Raw genomic sequence first — 24357 nt, 5'->3', positions numbered from 1 at the left:
GCTGTTTTTTTTATTTTTATTTCATCGTATTTAACTATAATTGACAACGATAGACGTTCAATTGATTTTCCCTCGTAAGACTGTCACTGAATGCTTATTTTTCATTGCCATTGACAACGCTATACGTTTTAACTGGGTGAGGTGGCAGGGGTCATTCACTGCCAGCAAGTCCCAGTCAAAATGGATTTGACGACTTATGTCATCAAGGGCAGCCAAGTTAAAGCCGAGTTAAATGAGTTCCCCATAAAAGGGTAAGCCATTTTGTAAACCAGTTTTGCAATACGCTTAACCTCATTGTCTGGTTGCTAGTATTACAGTATTTGTTCCTAAAATTTCATTTTCCTGACCAGTGTCTTTAGATGTTTTACCTTATAAAACACACACACACAATATATCATGCTGCCTTTTAATTTCAAATGTTAGGGAAGGCCCTTCAGCCTACGTACACGATGGACTGAATTGGTAACAATAATGAGCCCCTTAAAAGCCTACATACTCCATTACATACAGCATTGCAGCCCATCTTCAACACTCCTAAATTAGGACAATAGACAGCTCAGAAGTGAGAGAATTTTAAAGAAAGTGTTTTGTCCATCAGAAAAAGCCTCACTGGCCCTGATCTCCAAAAACAGTATAAATCAACTATCAAGCTGTCGGTCGGCAGATCTCGTTGTCATCTTGCTTTCATCGTCTGGACATTTGATATTGGATCCAGTCCAGGAAGTTGATGACTTTTGTATAAATGCCGTACATGTTGTTTTCAGCGCAGCCGTTCCCCCAGCTCACCACACCGGTCAAAAACCATGTTTTTTTGTAGCGTGTCACTAGTGGGCCTCCGCTGTCTCCCTTACACGCGTCCTGGCCGCCCTTTTGCAGACCGGCACAGAGCATGTTTCTCGTGATGTTGAGCTTGGTATGCAGACGACACTCCTGCAGAGGGACCCGTGGTAGCGCCACGCGCTGCAGCAATCTGGCCGTGGCACCCCGATGCGACAGTCGACCCCAACCTGACACAGTGCTGTACCGGATGTTTGCCAGCGTACGGCTGAAAGAGCTGTTTCTAGCCGGGAGACAAATGGGAACCACGTAGAGTCCCAATTTGATGGGACGGTGAAGCTTCAGCATGGCCAGATCGCTGTCATAGCTGGAATGGTTGTAACTATGGTGGATCAGGACTTTAGAGACTCTGTGCTTCCGCTCCGTCTTCTCATCCGTCTTCAGGTCATGTTCACCTTCAGAGAAGCCGAAGAAAACCCCAGACAAAGTAAGTGAGTTTGTGGGCTAGGTGTTCTGAGCTTTGGCCTCTCATGATCACCTTACCCACGGTGACATGGAGGACGGTGTTTGGTTTTCTCCAGACGCAGTGAGCTGCAGTCAGTATCCACTGATCGGATAGAACGATGGCACCGCAAGCTTGCTGGTGGTTCTCAGTCAGAAGAGCCTTCATAGATACATGAGGTTGTTCATTTGATCTTAATTTATTCATTTGTCTGGAGTTCACGAAAGATTGACCTCACCTGCCAGGGACAATGTCCTTTGGGACAGATCTCTCCGTTGACAACTCTTGGGGTAAATCGGATCATTGGTTGTCCACAGGGGACAGCGTCTTGGATAGACCAAATGGTGTGATCAAACAGAAAACCAATCTATAATGACGTTAAGAAGAGGCTAACCTTGTGGACTACAGGTACTGTTATTTGGATCCAGACTGTACCCCGTAGCACAGAAACAAATGTTTGTCCGGTTGGGAAGTTCTTTGCAGAAATGTTCACATCCTCCGTTCCTGTAGCGACATCCATTGGAGTTCAGGCGTACTAGAAGAAAACAGACATATCCTATCATACTTCCGCAAATGTCAGTCAATAAGAAATCCAGCCAATACCACCCGGCCTTGCCTTTGTCACAGAGTGATCCATGGAATCTAGGCAGACATTGGCAGACAAAAGTGTTGACTTTGCGAGTGCAAGTCCCACCATTCTTACAGGGAGACGACAGGCAGTGATCCACAGCTAAAAACAGGCACGTCAGAAAGCTGGTCAAAGCAACTTTGTAATCTTTGTACAAAGGTACCTGTGTAGGATCTCCAGAAGACCTCCTGCAAAACAAGTGCGACATATTAACGGACAAATCACCACTTGGCCAAAACCAGTAAATGATTGCGGTTCTCTGACCAGCTGTTGGGGCAGAGCAAAGATCTCCTTAGCCTCTTCGTACGAACATTTCTCCTCAAGACATTCCCGCTCCAAGTTGCCTTGTTTTAACTCCTCCCAGAAATAGTTAGCTCGACGGGTTCGATGCAGGAAAATGCTAGCTTCGGGTTTCCCCAGAAACATGCCTGTTCCAATAACATTTTACAACGCTGATTACGTAGCGGCAGTGAGGTACAAACAATTGGAATACATTTCAGAAACCTTGTTCAACTATTGCTATCCTGAGTGAGTGATATGTGTAATTCGTGAGTGATTGTTAACAAGGTTACTTTGGCAAAAGTCAGTCAAGGCACTTGACCAGTGGTCCCCAAGCTATTCCAGAAATGGCCACAGTAGGTGCGGGTTTTTGTTCCAACCTGTAAGAGGAAACCTTTCCACCAATCTGGTATCCTAGAAGTGCAATCAGTGGATTGCAGTCAGGTGCTTCTTTTTTCAGCAGAAACTTCGTTTGTTGAACTGTTTGTGTTGGATATGGGTGATGGGTTTGGAGACCTCTGCACTTGACGTTCGCGGTACAGTTATGAAATCAACTTTAAATGTGCTATGAAAAGGTGACCAAAAAAATAAAACTACTACTGCACTAATATTATTTTACAGGCCCCTGGCGGTGCAGTGGCTCTTCCGCCTGACTTCGGTGCAGCCAGTATGGGTTCGATTCCCACCGGGTAGAAGTGTGATTGTGTACGAGACTGGTTGTCCCTTTCATTGTGCCCTGCGATTGGCTGGCAACCAACTCAGGTTGTCCCCTACCTGCTCCAGAACCCCATTACCCTTGTAAGGATAAGCACTACGGAAGATGAATTAAATTTTCATTCATCTTCCATACCGCCCATCCTCGAAAGGGTTGCGGGGGATGCTGTAGCTTAACCCAGCTGTCTTCGGGCAAAAGGCAGACTACACCCTAGACTGGTCACCAGTAGGTTTTAGGGCACACAGAGACAAATGACTATCCGTACTCCCAATCATACCGCCACCAGTGGGAATTGAGCCTGTGCCTGCCCGCACTCTAGTCAGGCGAGTGAACCTCTACACCACGAGACAGTTTGAATGAAACTTTATAGGTCGAAAATTGATTTGATTTTTTAAACCAATACGTATACCATTATTTTTTTTGTGGAAGGGGCCAAGATAGTTGATAAAGGAAGCCTAATAAGGATCTACTGTCATTATTAAGCCTTTTCTGTCACATTTTTGGGGGATAGATGTGTCCAGAATATGTGCTCCTACCATTTTAAAGTCACTTGCTGTAGCAATTCTTAACACCGTTAAAGCTGTGTAATAATTTTCAGACTGGTGAAATTAGATGTTTCAATTCCAAGTCAGGTTTAATTTTATGGATAGCAAGTTAAGTAAAGTTGAGTATTCCAAACATTTCTAGACAAGCAAGTCCAAAATCATAGAATTCGCAGCTGATCTGAGTAATATGACATCAGATATCCCCATCTCTTTTACCGATTCAAGTTGAAAAGTGGCCTACATCTTGTGACTACTGATCAACTGTCACTCAGCCTGTACCAGCTGCTACGTGACAGCCAACTCTACATTGAAATTCGCTATGATCTGACAGCTCAGTAAAAGAAGATTCGGCCATGTCTCCAAAGCAGAAGAGGAGAAAGAGGAATGGATAGGTGTACAGTTTGAGAAGGCGGAGAACTGACCTTCAGGAAGCCCAATGCATTCTGGGATACACGCTAAAAGAACCCCTAGGAAGAAGAGCTTCTTTATGTGCCTGCTTGTTGTTGCCATCTTTGTTCTGATGTGAACAAAGGTCAAAAATGGACTTAAGTCACGTGGTCACTTTCATGTGTAAACTGGCCAAATACGGCTCGGCCTGGTTGATTTTGCCTCTTTGACCTTTGGACCCAACGCGATTTCTACAGATTTGTTTAGTTCAATGAATCAGATATTCAGCCCACGTGATTGTCGACAAATCAGAACAATTTCTCCTTTAATACCATTTTTTATTCACTCTATTACAATAGCATTTTTTGCAATGCTGGCATACAATTTAAAAGTGACACCACAAGTCGTGCAATCATTAAGACAAAATGCTATTGGTTGGTTTCTTTACCATTAGTTTTACTGTAGTTTGTCAGTGCTGCAGATACTTGACAATGTCTGGGATATAGTCATGAGCATCCCTCAACTGGTCTTTCCAGTCCTGTGGAATGGGGAACTTTGTGTGTGATCCTGCAGCCCCGAGCAAAGCACCTAGTGCAGCACCGCGGTTGCAGTTCTCTCCTGGAAATGACCAGGAATAAAAATCACTAAAGCCCAAATCCGATTGATTATTAGAAATATCAATCTATAATGACTCGAAAGCAGTCAAACCTCCACAGTTGGTATTGGCAAGGATTCCTGCTGCGGGGTCATCGTGAAACTGGTGAGCAAGGTAAAACATGCTGCAAAGAGCTCCTGCTCAATGACAACACAACAAGATTCTCAAATTTAACAATGAAAAAACAAACAAACAACAAAGATTAGGAGTGGTGTGCTACCACCTTTGGTGTAGCAGGCCAGGCCGAGGCTGCTGACAGCACTCTGATGGACCTGCAGTCGTTCTTCAGATACCGTTGGAAATCTGACGCACATGATCATGAAACATTTCAGACGTATTTCAAAGCGTCAAAGTGAACATTTTCTGGAGGCAAGAAGTGGAGCTGTGAGAGGAAAACCAGGTGTCACATGGATCTGATTTCGCACCTAGTAGCTCGCTGACTGAACTTCTGGCAGGCATCCCATACACCCAGCGTCCTGAGGGCGATCTCGGCTTGTTGTTGCACGCCGGCGCCCCCCAGCACAGCGTAAAGTGCTCTGCTGTAAATGGATACGTACTCTGGCACACTGGGGTGGGGGTGAAGGAGCTTCACAAAGTCAACTGCTGCGCAGACCTGGAGACCCAGTGGTGAAAAATCCATGACAATAAAAATTGACGTAGTTTCACAATTAGGTCCAACATTTTGACATAGTAAATGCCAAATTCTCAGTCAATCGAAGACCAAATTTACTAAAGTAAATCGGATAAAACCTCCAAGCGAATGGTGCTAATGCTTGACACATGCAAAAATGGGCCAGAATTAAACATTTTAGAAAATGTCGTTTTTGCTGCCTTTTTTATCGTTTTGGCCTCCAAATTTCCGGAGCCTGAAATCAAATGTTCCCAGATAAGGTTTTGTTAAACCAATGTAGGGTGTTCTACAGAACAAATTTCTCTTTGTCAACTTTAACCATTGGGGCAGCACGGTTGGAGAGGGGTTACAGGTGTTGGCAAACTGGTCCTCGAGGGCCGCTGTGGATGCAGGTTTTTGTTCCAACTGATCCAGCACAGACAGTTTAACATATGAGATTTCTGCATTAAACAATAATCAATTGACTGCAATCCACTGATTGCACTTGTAGGACACCAGATTGGTGAAAAGGTGCCCTCTCTACGGGTTGGAATGAAAACCTGCACCCACTGTGGCCCTTTGTGGAATAGTTTGGACACCCCTGAGATCGTTAGCATGTCCAGCTCACAGTTCTGAGATCATGGGTTCAATCCCGGGCTACAGCCTTCCTGTGTGGATTTTTTTCCCTCCCCTTGCCCGTTACTGTCTGATGTTTACATGAACTGGATTCGTGAAGCTTCTCTGCCCGTTCTGAAATCAAATTGCACTATTGTTTCTGCACTTAATTATTCATATTAATAGTATTTATTTGCTATGGTTATTTACTTTTATTACCATATTTTGTCTAGATTTTATCGATGCAGTGGTGACAAGTGAATTTCCCCCATGGAAATGAGTAAAGGGGGCGGCCCGGTCGCGCGAGTGGTTAGCGCGTCGGCCTCACGGCTCTGGGGTCCTGGGTTCAAATCCAGGTCACGTCCCACCTGTGTGGAGTTTGCATGTTCTCCCCGGGCCTGCGTGGGTTTCCCCCAGGTACTCCGGTTTCCTCATAAACATGCATTGTAGGCTGATTGGACATTCTAAATTGCCCCTAGGTATGGGCGATTGGCTGGCCACCGATTCAGAGTATCCCCGCCTCTGACCTGGAATCAACTGGGACTATTCAATTCTACTCTGTTCTATTCTAGTTGTTGCGATTGGCTGGCAGCGTGTTCAGGGTGCACCCTTGAGGATAAGTGGTTCAGAAAATGTATAAACCAAGTGGTAGAGAAGTCTGAAATTATAATTCTAGCAAAATGGTGGTTTTTGTAAGGTAATATAACAATAGTATAGAATAGTAGTGGTTGCATCAAAGTTTTTTTTAACCTTTGTGAAACGGTTGAAAGTGACACCGATTTTGCTTCTTCTCGTTGAGTGTGGTACTCACAGCTTGCTCCTCATTGGTTGAAGCTGACAGCAAAATGAATGGGAGGGTCGCGGTGAGGCACCCAATGGCATCTAACTGGCTGTCCGGGACTGACTTTAGTTTTTTCTTTGAGCGCTCTTCTGCAAATTTTAGAAGCTTTGGAAAAAAAGAAATGGGTCATTTCCATTTGCCATGAATCTGATTTTTTCTTTTTAGTTTATCTCTCTCACAGTCAACATGCACCTACGATAAAAATTTCAGACACCTCCATGATTTCTACGAGGGAGAACTTGCAATATAGCACGGTGTTAAAATACTTATTAAACTGACTGCATATGTAGTACATAGTATGGTGTCATGGTCTTCCAATGGTTAGCACATTCACCTCACATTTCTGATATCGAGTGTCGGTGCCTGTGTGGAGTTTACGTGTTTTCCCTTTGCCTGTGTGGGTTTTCTCTCTCAAATCCCAAAAGCATGTATGGTAGGCTAGTTCTAAATAGTGCCCAAGTATGAGTGTGAGCATGAATGGTTGGTCATCTCCTTGTGTCTTGTGATTGGCTGGCAACCAATTGAGGGTATCTCCTTCCTACTGCCCATAGTTGGATGGGATAGGCTTAAGCACCCCTACCACTCTTGTGAGGATAAGCGCAAGGGAAAACAAATTAACGTTTACTTAATTACGCCCCCCCCCCCCCCCCCCCCCCCCCAAAAAAAAACGTGACACCTCCAAAATTAAACCACGAGATAAGATTTTGTACCTCCTGATCCAATTCTGGCCTGCTATTCTGCCAGTCGGCGAAAAACGATCGATGCGACGACTCTGCGTAGGTATCGGCGTGCGTGCCAGGTGTAGTCAAGAAGTGAACGTAGTCCACAAGAACGGCAGCCCGAGCGTCAGGATGCGAGACATCAGCAAAACCGCCATTTGCCAATGTGTGAGCTGCTCGCAGGGCGCACAGGACATTCAGGGTGTTGTTTCCTGCCTTTAGACCTGCAAACAAAAACATTAATACATACACATAAATGAGAAAATCTTAAATATCCCTCTGCCAACCGCGGAGGGTAGTTTGATCCCACGGTTTACCTTGGTGATAGTGAGTAGACCCACTGGAAGATTTCCAAAAGCTCAGTTTGTCATGAAGGATGATGTTTCCCACCACCTCTGCTTGTTTGGAAGCAGATGACCAGGATGTTCGACCACTACCAGCTTCATCACATGATCATCATTAATCACGATTTCCAAAGAAACCCTGCAATGAACTCTTGCGAAAAGAAGACCAATACTCACCAGTGTTGGACAGGGTGAGGATGCTGCTGGGGTGCTTGGTTTTGGGTGGATTAAAGCCAGATATCCACCCTCCAAAGTCCTTCTTGATATCATGGATGTTGTAGTACCAATGGACAGGCATGGACATGGCATCGGCGGCACACATTCCCCATAAAGCCTCACTCACGGGACGCCACACTGCAGTCATCTACCACAATACACCACAAGTATTTTCACACATTGGCTGCCATTGAAGGTGCTCATCCATTTTTACTGGAGGAGGCTAGTTCAGAATTCACACTCACTCCTACCAGTTGGAACAATTTGGACGTCTAGTCAATGGTGAGCAATGAGTTAATGAGCTGCGAGTAAACGGTTTGATCGATCATACAATACATCTGCTCCTGTTAAAAAAGATTTAACTGCAGACAAGTTTTATGTCTATGAGAAAATGTGATGACACATCAACGCCAGGTCAAATTGTCACATTAATAAAGTGCTTCTAAGAACTTGACTAATCTTGTAGTTTTAGCACAACATGCCATACTCTAACCATCTTTGCAACAAAATTCTAATCAAATCTTAAATGTTTTTCTCTGACTACTGGTGTCCACAAAATTAGTTGATTATTTTTGCAGTTAATTTTCGAACAGTCTCATCATCCCGTTAGCATTTTAATATGAGAGCATGGCAAAAAAGTAAAGAGTTTATATTCACATATAAATAAATAAATAAATATATATATATATATATATATATATATATATATATATATGTATATGTATACACACACATATATACACTTATAATATATATATATATATATATATATATATATGTATATGTATACACACACATATATACACTTATAATATATATATATATATATATATATATATATATATATATATATATATATATACACATATATACACACATATATACACATGTATATACATATGTATATATAGTATGTTTATTTGGAGGGTTTTAAATTGTAACATTAAGAAAGTCAGAGTATTCCCAATTTATAAAAAGTGTATTCTTGTTATTCTTACTGTTGATTTAAATCTTACTATAAACATTTTTTTTTAAAGATTTGGTATACATGGCCGTATATACATTCAAATAATATGCACTGATATATACTCGTTTCTTAATATGCATAATTCAATATATATTGTTAAAAGTTCCTGACCTCTGGTCGACGCTCTTTTCATTCCATTACGTCCGACTTGTGTAACTTGATGTTATAAATGGTAGAAAAGTAGGCGGCGTTTGCATTGAATGAAATTGCACAACACGTTTGCATTATTCATAATACGACTGTGCAACTCTTTTTCCTCGTTTTTAATCACAAAAATGACAGAACTCTAACAAGATTCTACAATAAACAGCAAAAGTCGCGTACATATACTAGCACAAAAACGTAAACAATAAATACAAAACAGGAGCAAATGGAAGCCGACGAAGATCAAAATAGTAACAAATATATGTCCTGATTTTTGCTTGCAGGCAAAACATTGTTTTGGAAAATAAGTATTTGACTTAATACAATGCAATATATAAATATTTGAAAATATTTTCTTTGTACGTAATATATTATTTCGTATTTTAATACAATTTTTGGACTACAAAACTTTTGCCTAATGTCTGCCATACCAGATTCAGGACAACAGTTTGCAGATCACTGCCGCGGGTGCTTTCATGAAAGAAAGATAAGGAAGGCTTTTACATTATTAAACGTGGGCGCCTAACATTGAACACAAAACATGCATTTACCTTAAAACTATTTCGATGATATAAGACTAACAGCGTCTAAGTATTGGCAGACGCTCGCCTTTATTTGAAATGGATCCTGTTTACCTAATAGCTCATGTGTCCAATAGAATAGGTTTGCCTGCTAGTTTAGCTTAGAGGTTCACTCTTTTTGAGTTTTAGCTAATAAACAGTAAAATAATTATTTCAATTCATTGGATTCAAATGGAAGATTCATTCGATCATGGTGCTGATATTACAGGTTGAGCAAAAATTAAAAACCTTCGCAAAATTTCACATTTATTCTAAAAAAACTTTGCTGTGACTGAATTGTTATGGGAAAATGAACATTTTATGCATCTGCACGCCCTTCTGTGTTTTGCAGATCGGGCCAAAGCTTTCTGGGCCGAGGAAGATGTGACCCATGTTTTTAATATTATGTTCAGTCGTCTGGATCAACTTCGAGAAGTCCTGATGGCGAACACTGCAACTGACAAAGGTTCATTCCATCTTCTCTTTTGCTTTGCCAGTTTGCTTTACTGTCTGACGTTTACTTCTGTTCCATTAGAACGGGTTCAGGCTTTGATGCTATACGAATGCCTGGAGTGGAAGCCTGAGTCTCCTGTGAGCAACACTCCAGTGGTTCAGATGGTCATTGGTGCCGGTAACTATATTTGACACCGATGATCCTACAGAAGGGTGGTGTAGTGAGTGGTTAGTGCGTCGGCCTCACAGCTCTGGGGTCCTGGGTTCAAATCCAGGTCACGTCCACCTGTGTGGAGTTTGCATGATCTCTGCGTGGGTTTCCTCCGGGTACTCTGGTTTCCTCCCCCATTCCAAAAACATGCATGGTAGGCTGATTGGACATTCTAAATTGCCGCTAGGTATGGGTGTGAGTGTGAATGGTTGTCCGTCTCCTTGTTCCCTGCGATCAGCTGGCCACCGATTCAGGGTAGGCTCCAGCACCCCCTGCCACCCTAATGAGGATAAAGCGGTTCAGAAAATGAGATGAGATAATCATACAGAAATACCTTGAGATACGAGCTTGATGCGTTCCGGGACCGAGCTCGTATCTCAAATCAAGTTTTCCCATAGAAATGAACTACTAAATACAAATTAATCCGTTCCCACCCGCTGAAAAAAAACACCTAAAAATATGATATTACAATGGAAAAACATGTTTTTTATTGTTCTAATTCACCACATATGCTCACAAAGTAACAAATAGATTTCTAGTGGTTATGATTTGCAATAAAATGTGACATTATGTACAGTACCGTATGGTGTTCTTACCTTCGAGACAGACAGTAGAGGCTGGAGAGAGACTTGAAGGCAAGGCGTTTGGTTCTTTTCTTTGTGGTTACGTAACAACAAACTTTAAATTTGACTTGAATGAACTTAGACTACTATACACACACACTTAAAAATAAGATGTCATCTTACGTTGGCAAGCCAGCTCAGTCGTGCGTACATCACTCATGTTTTTGCTGTTATTTCATGCTTAATATTGATTGTCATCATACGCTTTTTCTTCTCACTACCCTTCATTTAACCTGCTTGCTTTGGACCCATTGTTTTTTCACTTAATTCTGCACTGATTAATGCAAAAAAGACAGATAATCTCGTATCTCAGGGCAAAAATGTGCTCAGAGTTTTCCTCGTATCTCAAATTTCTCGTATGTTGGGACGCTCGTATGTCAAGGTATTTCTGTAATTCAAAACAACTATTAATGACACTATCTTACTAAAAGATTTGATGACTTTCTTTCAAGTGTCAATGTTACATACACTAAGCCTGCCTCACTACATTTTGGCAAGATTGAAAAGTGTTGAGGATGTTGACTGAACTCCTGACTTTACCTGGCCAGATGGTCAATGTATACACCACAACTGTGCGCCCACACATCCTCCATCAGTGCGTGAAGATGTGCCTCCCCTGCTACCCATTCGCTCGCCATTCAAGTCGCACGTGTGCTGCAAGGTAAGCTCGGCTTGACCGCCAAAATTCACCTCCTGTTCTGAAACGGCTTTTCTCCCCTTAGATGTGCTTGCCTACTTTACTTGACATGCGTCGGTGCAGCAATTCGTATCGGACCCAGAATCCACTAAAGATCCCGCTGCTGTGCGGTTTCAAGAGGATGATGGCCACGCCAGCGAGAGCACCTCGCGGGGGTTGGGCTGGCGAACCTCAGCAGAAGGATGGCGAGGATGATGAGGATGAGGATGAAGAGGAAAACCACGGGGACGTCATTTACAAAGCTCCCTGTGGGAACAGACTCCGTAATTACGACGATGTGATGCGCTTCCTGTTGGCTACTGAAAGCTTCAATGCGTTGCAGGTTTGCTGATTTTTCCATTCTGTACCCATTTTCACAAGTGTTCAATATGTGTGACACGGTTCAGTCGGTGGTCACGATCTTGCCGAGCTGTCCGCTTTAAATTTTGGTTTGAAAGTTGGTGAAATCTTTCCCAACTTTTCAATGGAAGCCTGCTTTGCAGTCTTGAGCTAATTACAAGATACAAAATGACAGTTGAATTGAATTGAATGGTTTTATTGTCATTATAATTTATTGTCAAGTATAATGAGATTTCAAACTTCACCATGAAGGGCACAAATAATAACAACAACAAACAGACAAATAAATAATCAATAAATAACACAAATAATCTATAAATAAGTAATAAATAATCAATAAATAAGTAATAAATAAATAAATAATTAGTCAACAACATAAATAATGAATTAAATTTACAAATGAAAATTATTTCTCAAACTGAGAAAACAGATTTGAAATATGAAATCTAGAATTACATTTTGTGGGAGTGAAGTTATTTCAACAAGAATTGCCCAAATTATTGGCCTGCAAAAATGTTTGATGGGAGCATCAGGTATGTTGTCTTTCTGTTATTTATCAGACTAAATATTCTGACACTGGGAATAGTGAGGAATGGTATCTTTTTTTAAGTGTGTTATTAGGAACCGTGTCATGCACTCAGTGCTTAAAACAGCCGGTCACTGAAAATGAATACAGTAATCCCTCAAATATCGCGGTTAATGTAGAACAGACATGGCCGCGATAATCGAAAAATTGGAATAGGGTCACCCCGATTATAATTACCTTTTTAATTTATTTTTTCTTCAGTGCTCAGTCCGAGTAGCAAGCGGAAGACCGGGGAGTGGCTTCCGCTTACGAGTTTCAACGTGGATTTTCACAATTTTATGAACTAAAAAAAAAAATCTTCAGTGCTGAATCCTCGTGACCGGACGTTTGGTCTCCGAACTTTTGGTCGCCGGACTTTTGGTCGCCGGACTTTTGGTCGCCGGACGTTTGGGTCTGGGGGACCAAACGTCCGGCGACCAAAAGTCCGGCGACCAAACAAGGTAAAACAACACGGTCTACGCATCAATAAAATCCAACAATGGCCCTGAGCAGTTTCACTGAGCGGACGTGTAAGTGTATAAGAGTGTGTATGTACATGGGTTGTCCCCTTAGGAAGGGACGTCAGTCAGGGTCTTAACAAGTTCTCCAACAAAACACAATAAAAGTATGGGAAATTTGGAGCTTTTCTTTAGCCTAATAATTAATAGGGCATTAAGTATGACAAAATAATAATTCACAGTTTGTATTTAGGGAGTTTGAGCAACAATTTTAAATGGTAATTATCAATAACCTTCCGGGCGACCAAACGTCCGAGTACCCTGAATCCTAGTAGCAAGCGGAAGACAGGGGATTGGCTTTCGCTTGCGAGTTTCAGCAAGGAATTTCACATTTTTATTTAAAAAAAAATATTGGGCAGAAAAAAATCGCCAAGAAGTGAATTCGCAATAAGTGAGGTCGCGATAATCGAGGGAAGACTGTAATTGATGTGGTGGTTGAACAGTGACCCATACTTGATGATATCTCTGGTTGATTGGAGATCCCTTGTGTTTCTTCCAGTTGGACTTTTTCTCCTTCAACAAGGCGGTTCAGTTGGACGGAGCGGAAGCACGGGGCAGCCGGCTAGACCTGAGTCGTGGCTCGGAACCGGTACCAGTGGAACTGTGTCCGGGCCCTGATGATTCCCAGCCAACTGAATTCAGCTATCGGAAAGACCGCTGGCCACATGGCTGTTTCTTGACCCGTGGGCCTGTGTTCCACGCTTGTTGTGAGTGCACAGATGGGTGTTCGGATGCGCAACGCTGCTCCTGCGTGGCCAAGACGGGAGTTGGGAAGCATTACGACTATCACAGACTCTCCCGTCCTTTGGCGTCTGGGTAAGATCAAGGGCAGCTTTGTTGCATAAATCACACCGTAATTCTGAAACACTATTTGACACAAGAGTTAATGCCAGTTTTACAGTCCTGCTGTCAAAAGCAAAAATCTGGACGTAAATTACCTAAAAGTACCCTCCCATAAATGTTTATTTCCCATTGTTGTCACTGGATGGCGGCAAATAAATTTCATTTTATTTTATTTTATTTTTAGACAAGGGGTGTCCAAACTCCAGCCTGCAGCAAATTATGATACTATCTTTGAACTGCCATGCATAAATTCAGCCTACATTCTCTTGCACATCAAGGTTTTAATGTTACTCACTTCAAAACCTGACAACATGTTGAAAAATCAGTGTAAGAAATTATAATTTTAGGGTTTTGATTACATGGATAAACCTATATTAAAAAAATAATCCAGTATAATAAATCGAGCTATCTTGGTTTTGATTTTCTTGACTTTTTTGTTTGGTGTCGATGGACATTAGCTATTTGTTATTTGTTTCAGTATTGTAATTATAAATCTATATTACAATACCCTTATATCACTGGATTATTTTGTTGCTTCTAGGCCTTACCTCATTCACTAACACTTTGAAATATAGACATTAAATCCATTCCATCTGGTAAGGCTGGCATTGAATAATCATGCTTCACTATCATTGACGGTGATAGACGCCCAATCCAATTTGGATTGGATGTGTGTTGCTGTCAATGGCAGCCAATACTTTATAAAAGTCCATATCCGATCCACTGTTTAATAAATACAAGTGGAAGGATTTCAAAGTGGCCCCTGTGTCCTTTCAGTTTTCTTAAAGTGACCCTCAAATAAAAAGGTTTGGACACCCCTGTTTTAAACAAAGCTTTGAGTTGATGAATGGAAGCTCCATAGGTTAACATAATAATGGGTGAATCGTTGAATAGTGAGCTGCGAATATATTGGATCCCCAATATTCGTGGGCGATAGCGACGAGGTACGACTGCATATAGTAAAAATTCATGAATACCTGATGCCAATTGAAAATGCATTGAGAGAGGAAGGTTGTGAGTAAATGCTAAATAATTGCCATTAATTGATTTCTTTATTGATTACCTACAAATAAGGAAAAAAATTACACCCCCAATTCAATGATTTGCAAATAATTTTCAACTATTAAACTCATGTCTTTGTAGTGTATTCAAATAAAGTTGCTTGTAGCCCTTAATTTAAAAATAAAAATTAATACACATAGAAAAAAAGATATTTTTTACACACATCCTCTGAAAATAACCCCAACAAATATTAGCTCAATTTCCCAACAATTGGAGTTGTAAAAAAATCTTTAACTACTCTCTTGTTGCGTTTTCATTGAGATTTTTTTTAAACTATCAATTAAATAATCAAGATAAAAAACTAAATCAGGAAAGAATCTAAATCATACTATATAAAAAAAATAAGTTGATGAGCTTTATTTTCACTGCCAGATTGTTGAGCTTGATTGACAGACAGCACATTTCAATCTTTTCTTTGTATTATCTCGGCTACAGATAAACAAGAAAAAAAAGTTTATTCTATACTGTATGTAACAACAGGCTATATGAGTGCGGGCCGTGGTGCAGCTGTGATCGTGCCCGTTGTCAGAATCGTCTCGTCCAAAGAGGAATCCGAGTCCGCCTGCAAGTGTTCTGGACAGAGCGTTGTGGTTGGGGTGTCCGTTGCTGTGATGACTTGGATGCTGGAACATTCGTGTGCATATATGCAGGTGACACAAACAACACTTAACCCCAATTTATCGGCTAGACCAGTGTTTCACAAGCTTTTTTGAGCTGCGGCACACTTTTTGCATTGAAAAAATATCAAGAGACCACCATCTGAAAATCTTTTAATTTAAAACTATGTCGCCTATATTAACAATAGTAATTCTCATCAAAGTTTTATCAGCAGGAATCACATAAACCTAAATTATTCCAAAATCACATTTTTCACACTGACCTAATGCGTGACCGGCCGTTTGGTCGCCGGACTTTTGCTCGCCGGGCTTTTGGTCGCCGGACTTTTGGTCGCCGGGCTTTTGGTCGCCGGACTTTTGGTCGCCGGGCTTTTGGTCGCCGGACTTTTGGTCGCCGGACTTTTGGTCGCCGGGCTTTTGGTCGCCGGGCTTTTGGTCGCCGGACTTTTGGTCGCCGGACTTTTGGTCGCCCGGACCCAAACAACGGGTGACCAAATGTCCGGCGACCAAAAATCCGGCGACCAAAAATCCGGCGACCAAAAGTCCGGCGACAAAACAAGGTAAAACAACACGGTCTACACATAAAAAAAAGCCAACAATGGCCCTGAGCAGTTTCACTGAGCGGACGTGTGAGTGTATAAGAGTGTGTATGTTCATGGGTTGTCCCCTTAGGAAGGGACGTCAGTCAGGGTCTTAACAAGTTCTCCAACAAAACACAATAAAAGTACGGGAAATTTGGAGCTTTTCTTTAGCATAATAATTAATAGGGACTTAAGTATGACAAAATAATAATTCACAGTTTGTATTTAGGGAATTTGAGCAACAATTTTAAATGGTAATTATCAATACCTCCCGGGCGACCAAACGTCCGGCGACCAAAAGTCCGGTGACCAAAAGTCCAGCGACCAAACGGCCGAGTACCGACCTAATGTCACCAAAAGTTGATGTCTGCGGGCCCTGAACAACTTTCGGTTTCAGTGATGCAAAATTAAGTAATGTAATGTTTTTAATCGGATAATTTTATAACTTTTCTCCTAATATTACTAAAAAAATGTTGTGCTCACAAAAACTTTACTTCGGCAAAAGTTGATGCCCTAGAAACCAAATAACTTCCGGTTCATGTTAAAGAGAAATAAGCAACAAAATGACTGTTTCACATTTTTTATCTTGTAATAGTATATAATCTATAATTTTTAACGTTCATCATATTTTGATTTTAACCTTGTAATAGCTCAATTTTAATCTTGATATATTCATATACATTTTTCTCTCGGAATAATACATTGTATGACTTCTTGCAATTTCCCACGGCACACCAGTGTGCCGCAACACAGAGGTTGGGAAACACTGGGCAGACTAAACCTTTATACCAGGGGTAGGGAACCTATGGCTCGGGAGCCACATGTGGCTCTTTTGATGGGTGCATCTGGCTCTTTGCTAACCTGTGAGCTAAAATATGGAAATTGCTGGTGACAGAACTGAGATATTACATCTAGAACTGCATTAATCTTTTTTTTGCAGTAGACTTCTGGAATGCATCCTCTCATTGATTAGGAACAACATAAGAATCTTTTAAAAAATATTCATTTTTTTCCACTTTAAAAATGTTGAAATTACAAAAAAAAATGAAAAGGCACTTGTTTACATGCATGTATTTTGACTTTTAAATTTGTAATATGGCTCACACGGAATAATGGAAAATATGAATTGTTTGTGGCTCTCTTCGTCAAAAAGGTTCCCGACCCCTGCTTTATACAGTATATCCCCTTTGTCTTGAAAATTGTAAATCCAGTAATCTTAATATGGTTCATATATAGCAAGGCTGGGCAAACCGGTCAGTCCTTGAGGGCCGCTGTGGGTGCAGGTTTTTGTTCCAACCGATCCGACACAGACAGTTTAACTAAAAAGGGTTGTGGTGAAAAAAGAAGAACCTAACTGCAATCCACTGATTGCACTTCTAAAATACCAGATTGGTGGATAAGTTTCCTCTTATAGGTTGGAACAAAAACACCCACTGCGGCCCATTGTGGAACAGTTTGCCCACCCCTGATATATAGGTAGTATTGAAATTTGTGTTGTAAATCTTAAATTCATTCAATTGTAGATGGTGCTTGAGTTTAGTTCAGGTAACTCATTGGCCGCCGTTGAAGGCGCTTGGCGCTAATAACTGCCAACCCTCCCAGTCAAAATGGATTGGATGTCGAGGGCCATCTCCAATTAATTGAACGATATCATTGGTAATGGCAGCAATTGAGTTGAATACTATGAAATAAAATGTGTTATTGGGTGCCTTAGCTCAACTATATTTGTCTTTTGATAGCATTTCACTTATACATAATTTTACTCATTTACTAAAAAAAGTGATTCAGAAAATAAAATGTATTTGTGATTGTGACCTTGCATCTGTGGAAATCACATTTAGTGTTGGCCACTTGTTTCTCAAATGGTTGTTTTGGCCTATATGACCCAAAATGTGATAGGCATTCATGTGGATGCCTTTATGGGGTTGTGTTTTCAAAATGACCCAAAATAGTCGTTTGCCTCAGAGGGTTAACAGATCGACTTGGAAAAATAAAGCTCAAATTGGTGATAAGTTAAATTCTTACTCTTTTGTCTGTTCACATCCTCAGGTGTGATCCTCCAGAAGGCCCACCGACCCATTGAGCCTCCAGCACTGAAAACGAGCAGGGTAGAACTGCCGTCAGATGATGAGGTGGAGGTGGTGACAGAGTGGCTAGCACCCCCGGTCGTGGAGGGGAGTAACTTGCTGGAAAACACTGATTCTCCCACTTCGCCACCACTGCATGTTCCAGTAATCCAGCGACCTCCTGACGTCAACGCACGTCAAAAAGACGAGGTGACGCAAGCTCCAGTCAAACAAAACGACACTGACGGCCATGGAATGAGATTGAAAACGACCAAAAACCCCGATGACGTGTATTTGCTGGATGCCAGAAAGGAAGGAAACGTCGGCCGCTTCATCAATGTAGGTAGAGGACAAAGTGTAACAAAACAAAAATATAAATTTGATTGAAAGTTCCTTAAAATACTTACATTGATGTCTTAGAACATTTCCCTTTTTTCTATATTTTTTTTAAAAATTAGAAATCCTTGTGATATTAATGACCATCTTTTTGTTTCCTGCAGCATAGCTGTCAGCCAAACCTCTTCATTCAGAATGTCTTCACCGACTCGCACCACCCCAATTTCCCTCTCGTTGCCTTTTTCACCAATGGGTAAGAAAGGACACAAGTGACTTAGTCTGTACTTTGATGGGCCTGAATAATGTTTGTGTTTGTATGATAGTGTGGTGAAGGCAGGCACTGAACTGACATGGAATTATTCTTCGGACACGCACACGGTAACACTGGCTGAACAACAGGAAGTCCCCTGCGTGTGCGGCACTGATGGCTGCCTAGGTCAATTCCTGGAGGAAAACCTTTGTGAAACGTGAACACAGATTTTAGGAAACCATAGGGATCCTGTGACTACACTATTTTTTGTTAGACATTTTTTAAATTTCTGTTTTCTTAATAAAATCCAGTCAAAAAACAAACTGGTTCGTTCTTTGCTGCAAATATCGTGACAACCGTGTCACTACAAGTCGGAGTGCAATTTTGTGGCATGGGTGTCCAAACCGGTCCTCGAGGGCTGCAGGTTTTCATTCCAACCGATGAAGAGCATACATTTTACTAAGTTGGAACAAAAACCTGTACCCACTGTGGCCCTATGTGGAATAGTTTGAGAACCCCTGATTTAGGGTATGAAAAAAAAGATACATAAGGCCAAAAGCACCCATTTATTGAATTAACGTGACAGCTTACCAAGCCGTCTAGCTCAGTGGGCTGAGTGTAAGAAAAATAACTGATGCAAAGTCCATCTGAGAGCAAATACAGACACAGTCTGGATAGAACAGGAACAACAACAAAAATTCTACAAACAGGTGACTGTCACTGAACAGAGCAACAAGCAGGTGTTTCTGCACCGCCACTATTCAGTTTGGTGGGATCTGAGTGCAGATATTTACGCTTGAATGGTGCTCTTGGCGCTGAAAGCCATGTAGTACAGCAGGATTCCCATTAGCGCTGCTACCACCTCAGTGGAAACCCACGGGCCACTCCACACACCCTGAAGGAACAACGGTACAACATCAGTACATTACTTTGCTTTTTCAATGCCACAGAAGAACAATCTGATAACATGTAAAGGTTATTTTAGGTCTAATCTGAAAGTATCTATTAGGAAATTATATAATTCAGATCTCAATTTGCAGATTTCTCACTGCTGGTCTAGAAGTTAAGAAGTCAGCTAAGACTAACCCTGTGATCCACATTGACCAAGAATAGAGGCTGGATGGTGTTCACATCTTCGTTGTTTCGTTGGGCCTACATAACATAAATTCTTATATCAAACAGAGAACTAAAAAAAACAACAACAACAAAGTTTTGGGGGCTAACGCTAACCTTGCGCAGCGCACTGTAGGATTCCTCGTCAAAGAACTTGACCCGATAAGTTCCAGAACTGGCCTCTTTGTGAGGAAGACTCCAGGACACCTACAATCAAGTAAAAAAAAATATCATTATGCTTTTGTATAGTTAATTTCTTTATGTTATTCAGTATTTGATTAGGGAAGTAACTTGCTCAGTCTGCAATTTAACCCCCCGAAATTGTAGTTTATCCTAATGGGCCTTTGGTGTCTAGCACAGGGGTCAGGGATCTTTTTTGATCAATAAAGCTAAAAAAAATCTATATTGAATATTAAAATGTCATTCCACCAGAGCCATAGCATCTATGTGCATGTACATATAGGAATCCCTCAATTGTCATGTCCTCACTTATCGCAAATTCACTACTTTGCGATTTCCCCCCGCTATTATTATTATTATTTTTTAAGTCCATAAAAATGTGAAAATCCACGCTGAAACTCGTAAGGTGAAGCCACTCTTGCTGATAGGACTCGGTACTGAAGAAAAAAAAGTTATAATAGCAGTCTTTGATTTGTGATTGAAATTAATGTTGAGAAAACAACATTGAAAGCCTAACATCGTTCGTTGCTAGCTTGCACAATCACCACATGGACAATAATAAATACTGTCATGATTTGGTGTTGCTTATGTTTAGTAGAAGTGGATCCCACAACCAGGGCCTCTTACGTGAGTCTTGCTCTCCAATTTGACAGAAAAAAAGTCATAAAAGTTGACCCAATGGCACACATTCTGCCACCTCTGCAACTTGGGCGACCATGCAGCTCACTTTCATGCATTGATTATCCGCAATTTATAATAGAGTATTGGATCTTTGAAGAAATTACCGATACCTGATATTTGCCAACATCCTGGCCTCTGGTCACAGGAAACTGTCTTCCATTGACGTCGGCATACAGGGTAACACTCTGCAAAGGGCAGCAAATGTAAGCAATAATTTATTATCATGTGGCAAGTAAATGTGCACCAATCAATCGGTTGGCTGAAAGATCGTGGCTGATTTAAGGCCTTTTGGGAGATCGGTCAATAACTAAAAATATAGCTGATGTGGTCTTTCATGGTCATATGTGCAAATAAGTACACTTATTTTCATACTTTCGTGACCCCGACATAATGATCGCCAATGTAATCATCTAAAATCTGCTACTCTTTTCTACAAAGGGGTGAACTTTGTATGGGTGGTCCATATAGTCACCTTGTAGTAGAGGTGAGATCTTAAGCCCGAGGGCGATCCGACCCGAAATTCGACATTTTAGGTCCGGCCTGACCCGACCCGAAATTCAGGTCGGATCGGCCTAAAATGTCAATCATTACTTCGGGTCCGATTGGGCCGGGCTTCTCTCTCGCTGAAAAAAAGTCCTGCTGACTTTAAAAAAAATGTTTATAAAAATGTATACTAAAACGATGTGCGGATACTAAACTAAGGAATACTTGTTAAAAAATAATTTGGAAAAAACAGAGAAGGTGCTTTAATGTAATTGCAATTGGAGCCACAGAGCCAGAGCATCCTCCGCGCACATCACAAGAACGCCACCCTCTTAGTAATCTTCCCCTCCGTAAGTCTGCATCTATTTTGACCTGGTATCCCCAATATGGAGGAGCAAGAAGTTAAGGATAGACTTAAGACAAGACAACTGAAAAGAAAAACAAGCACCGGTAAGAGTGAGGTGTAGGAAAGCTTCAAATTGATTGTTGAATATGTGACAGAAACTTGCGTTGGCTTCGCTGAACGTAGTCAATGTGGCCCTTTACGAGAGCAAAAAGACTGGCAGCTTGACGCTGAGCAGGCATTTAAACAGTTGTATACTGGCAAAGTGATTATCGTCAAACATCTATATTAACATATGAAAAATGTAAATGTTTATACAGTCTTGTTTAACTTAGATTTCGTTACAAAAAACAGGCTTTAATTTGTTATCATAAATCACCCCTCCTCCGCCCGACTCGGGAGTCCCGAGTTTCTTCGGGCCCGCAAATAAAGTTAATTTGCCTGGCTTGGGCCAGGCTATAATACCCGCGGGCCGGGCCAGGTCGGGTCGGTTCGGATTTTTTTGGCCCGATCTTACCTCTACCTTGTAGTAATTGTTTTGCGGCCGTAAGATGGCCTCATTTCTCGTTTTTTTGCTTTTGAGTGAGTTCTGACAGATAATACCCATTTATTTCACATTTGGCTCACATTCAAGCTGTTTCAACAATAAAAAGGAGTAGGATGTGAAAAATGAACGTAGAGACCTCATAATTTTCTTGTGCACTTGTCCAGAAAATAATTTACCAATTTCCTTCAACCACAGAGTTCAACTATTTTGTTTTTGTTCAACAAAAAAAAACTGCTTCAATTTACTTTTTAATTAGAAAAGTTTTTAATTTATTTTTTATTAACAACTACTGCATATACAGTCGTACCTCTACTTACGAAATGAATTGGTTCCAAGACTTTTTTCGTAACTTGAAAATTTCGTAAGTAGAGGTGTACTTTATATGTAAATTCTCGAATTCGTTCCAAGGTCCTCATGCAACCACCAACTAAACCCTTTAAAATTGGTCTAAGTGTCACAATTTTGTATGAAACGTGAGGAAACACACAAAAATGAGAGAAAATTATAAGGAAATTATTTATTAATGTCTTAAAATAAATAAAGCATATGAAAATGTGTCCTGCGCCGCTGAAATATCTCCATTATAGATGTAATACCCGTGTTTGTCCGCCAGATGGCGGGCGGCAAGAGCCCGTTCTACCAGGGCCGAAAGCCGTCCACTTTGTAGTATATTTTAGACTTTTACGTGTGCCCAATGTGTGTGTGTGAGAGAGAAAATATGTGCCATGTTGCATTTGTAGTTTTTAATCATTTAATAAAGGGAATTCAAAATAAAATAAGGAAATGCATTTACTTTTTGGGGGATTTCGTAACGTTGATCTTTTTCGTATCTTGAGTCACTCATTTGCATATAAAAAACATTGTAACATGAAACTTTTGTACCTAGAGGCATTCGTAAGTAGAGGTATGCCTGTACAGGCATACCTCTACTTACGAATTTAATTGGTTTCAAGACTTTTTTCGTAACTTGAAAATTTCGTAAGTAGGTGTACTTTATATGTAAATTCTCTAATTCGTTACACATTTGTACCGTTTTAATCGCGTAATAACGGATAACGGAATGCATTTAGTTTTGGAGGGATTTCGTAACTTGGATCTTTTTCGAACCTTCAGTCACTTATTTGCATATAAAAAAAATCGTAACCTGAAACTTTCGTACCTAGAAGCAGAGGTATGTAAGGAAAAAAAAACATTACAGATAGATTCAATGTTTCACAATAAAACAAAATTGATTGGCGTTTAAGGTAAATGCTGGAAAATAAAAATTGGAACGCAAAGATCAGGCTTTAAAAAAAAATTGGTGATCACCCATTAAATTATGATTTGTACACCCTTAATTACGATGGTCAGCGGTGGTATGAAGGTAAAATAACTTAATGGTTAACAATGGCTCCATGTTTATTTGTGAAGTCTTTACTGTTGCGCTGAGTTTACCTGCGCTCCATTGGCACACACCAGGCTGAGCTCTACAATGAACACCGACTCTGCGGAGATGACAGCGTCTGAGGTGGTGTATGTTGATGGGTTGATGACTGGCTTCGTGCAGGTCTCTCCTGCAGCGAACATACGATACACTCAAGAAGCAATTCAAGCGTATCAACCTTCATGTTAAACCTTTCAGGTCGGTGGACATTTATTCAAAAGTGATCATGAGTTTAACTCATTCACTGCCAGCCCACGTCACAGATTATGTGCTGTGGTAGTTAGCAAGAGGGAAAATCCTATCCTACACATTTTCTATACTCACGTCTCACTAGCACATAATTTTTTAAGTATGCTAAGAAGTAGTTTGTGCAAAAAAACCGTTTAGCAGCTTCAAATTTATATTATATGGAATAATCACATGGTAGTATAACAGATTCCCAGTAGTAATTAATGAGCGAACTATCTCCAGTGCATTTGGGAAGCCGTGTCACTCCATGTCGTCTATCTTACCCGAGCAGACGACCAACAACATGGCGAGGAAGGCAGCAGCTATCCGGAACATTGTAGCTTTTTAGGTTTTACGTGTTGTGAGCCGAAATGAAGCTCTGGGGAAGTTCTATTAATTTGCAACGTAGACTGTTCTGTGACTGCGAGTCAGGGAAGAAGAAAGGAAGTCGATTAGTCCACATCAGCAAAGCACGACCGCCACGCCAATGCGCACGCGCTATGATCTGGAAGTACTTAATCAATTTTCATAATTTTTAAAATTGTATAGCTTGCATTTACGTAACCGTTAAATTGTGTTTTGTATCATTTTTCTATATAGTGTATATATTTGATAAAGTAAAGGCAAATTGAGA

At 40.9% G+C, this 24357-nt stretch overlaps 4 protein-coding genes across 4 annotated transcripts; 1 reads left to right on the top strand and 3 right to left on the bottom strand.

Annotated features, from left to right (window-relative positions):
* Window positions 1–392: 392 nt before the first annotated feature.
* f7l (coagulation factor VII, like) lies at window positions 393–4021 on the bottom strand. The gene is made up of 7 exons (XM_077606511.1): window positions 3869–4021; window positions 2172–2335; window positions 2071–2095; window positions 1674–2009; window positions 1518–1606; window positions 1321–1441; window positions 393–1232 (listed from the first exon to the last, which is right to left on the bottom strand). The coding sequence occupies exons 1-7, from the start codon at window positions 3954–3956 to the stop codon at window positions 685–687; spliced, it is 1371 nt and encodes a 456-aa protein (XP_077462637.1). The 5' UTR covers window positions 3957–4021; the 3' UTR covers window positions 393–684.
* Window positions 4022–4150: 129 nt separating this feature from the next.
* Window positions 4151–9222, bottom strand: LOC144078446 (uncharacterized). The gene is made up of 9 exons (XM_077606522.1): window positions 8972–9222; window positions 7795–7981; window positions 7591–7713; window positions 7265–7497; window positions 6525–6659; window positions 4914–5101; window positions 4712–4791; window positions 4542–4625; window positions 4151–4451 (listed from the first exon to the last, which is right to left on the bottom strand). Exons 2-9 carry the CDS (start codon window positions 7979–7981, stop codon window positions 4303–4305), a joined length of 1179 nt encoding a protein of 392 aa, XP_077462648.1. The 5' UTR covers window positions 8972–9222; the 3' UTR covers window positions 4151–4302.
* Window positions 9223–9457: 235 nt separating this feature from the next.
* setdb2 (SET domain bifurcated histone lysine methyltransferase 2) lies at window positions 9458–19048 on the top strand. The gene is made up of 10 exons (XM_077624965.1): window positions 9458–9793; window positions 9917–10030; window positions 10100–10195; window positions 11400–11512; window positions 11574–11870; window positions 13470–13786; window positions 15356–15525; window positions 18123–18478; window positions 18640–18728; window positions 18799–19048. The coding sequence occupies exons 1-10, from the start codon at window positions 9757–9759 to the stop codon at window positions 18944–18946; spliced, it is 1737 nt and encodes a 578-aa protein (XP_077481091.1). The 5' UTR covers window positions 9458–9756; the 3' UTR covers window positions 18947–19048.
* Window positions 19049–19276: 228 nt separating this feature from the next.
* On the bottom strand, window positions 19277–24223 carry ssr4 (signal sequence receptor, delta). The gene is made up of 6 exons (XM_077596151.1): window positions 24008–24223; window positions 23507–23625; window positions 20810–20884; window positions 19956–20045; window positions 19812–19877; window positions 19277–19620 (listed from the first exon to the last, which is right to left on the bottom strand). The coding sequence occupies exons 1-6, from the start codon at window positions 24057–24059 to the stop codon at window positions 19516–19518; spliced, it is 507 nt and encodes a 168-aa protein (XP_077452277.1). The 5' UTR covers window positions 24060–24223; the 3' UTR covers window positions 19277–19515.
* Between the last annotated feature and the right edge of the window lie 134 nt (window positions 24224–24357).

The sequence above is a fragment of the Stigmatopora argus genome, chromosome 1 (genome assembly GCF_051989625.1).
Source record: "Stigmatopora argus isolate UIUO_Sarg chromosome 1, RoL_Sarg_1.0, whole genome shotgun sequence".
Lineage (NCBI taxonomy): Eukaryota > Metazoa > Chordata > Actinopteri > Syngnathiformes > Syngnathidae > Stigmatopora > Stigmatopora argus.
This window is presented reverse-complemented; position numbering and strand designations above follow the sequence as displayed.

Coding starts and splice junctions, on each gene's coding strand:
- ssr4 (XM_077596151.1), bottom strand. CDS start 24,059: ATGTTCCGGATAGCTGCTGCCTTCCTCGCCATGTTGTTGGTCGTCTGC. Junction 23,626..24,007: donor GTTGTTGGTCGTCTGCTCGG/GTAAGATAGACG, acceptor TGTTCGCTGCAG/GAGAGACCTGCACGAAGCCA. Junction 20,885..23,506: donor TGTGTGCCAATGGAGCGCAG/GTAAACTCAGCG, acceptor TGCCCTTTGCAG/AGTGTTACCCTGTATGCCGA.
- LOC144078446 (XM_077606522.1), bottom strand. CDS start 7,981: ATGACTGCAGTGTGGCGTCCCGTGAGTGAGGCTTTATGGGGAATGTGT. Junction 7,498..7,590: donor GTCTACTCACTATCACCAAG/GTAAACCGTGGG, acceptor TTTTGTTTGCAG/GTCTAAAGGCAGGAAACAAC. Junction 4,626..4,711: donor CCTGGCCTGCTACACCAAAG/GTGGTAGCACAC, acceptor GTCATTGAGCAG/GAGCTCTTTGCAGCATGTTT.
- setdb2 (XM_077624965.1), top strand. CDS start 9,757: ATGGAAGATTCATTCGATCATGGTGCTGATATTACAG. Junction 11,871..13,469: donor AAAGCTTCAATGCGTTGCAG/GTTTGCTGATTT, acceptor TGTTTCTTCCAG/TTGGACTTTTTCTCCTTCAA. Junction 13,787..15,355: donor TCCCGTCCTTTGGCGTCTGG/GTAAGATCAAGG, acceptor ATGTAACAACAG/GCTATATGAGTGCGGGCCGT.
- f7l (XM_077606511.1), bottom strand. CDS start 3,956: ATGGCAACAACAAGCAGGCACATAAAGAAGCTCTTCTTCCTAGGGGTT. Junction 2,010..2,070: donor CTTCTGGAGATCCTACACAG/GTACCTTTGTAC, acceptor GCCTGTTTTTAG/CTGTGGATCACTGCCTGTCG. Junction 1,233..1,320: donor CGTCCTCCATGTCACCGTGG/GTAAGGTGATCA, acceptor GCTTCTCTGAAG/GTGAACATGACCTGAAGACG.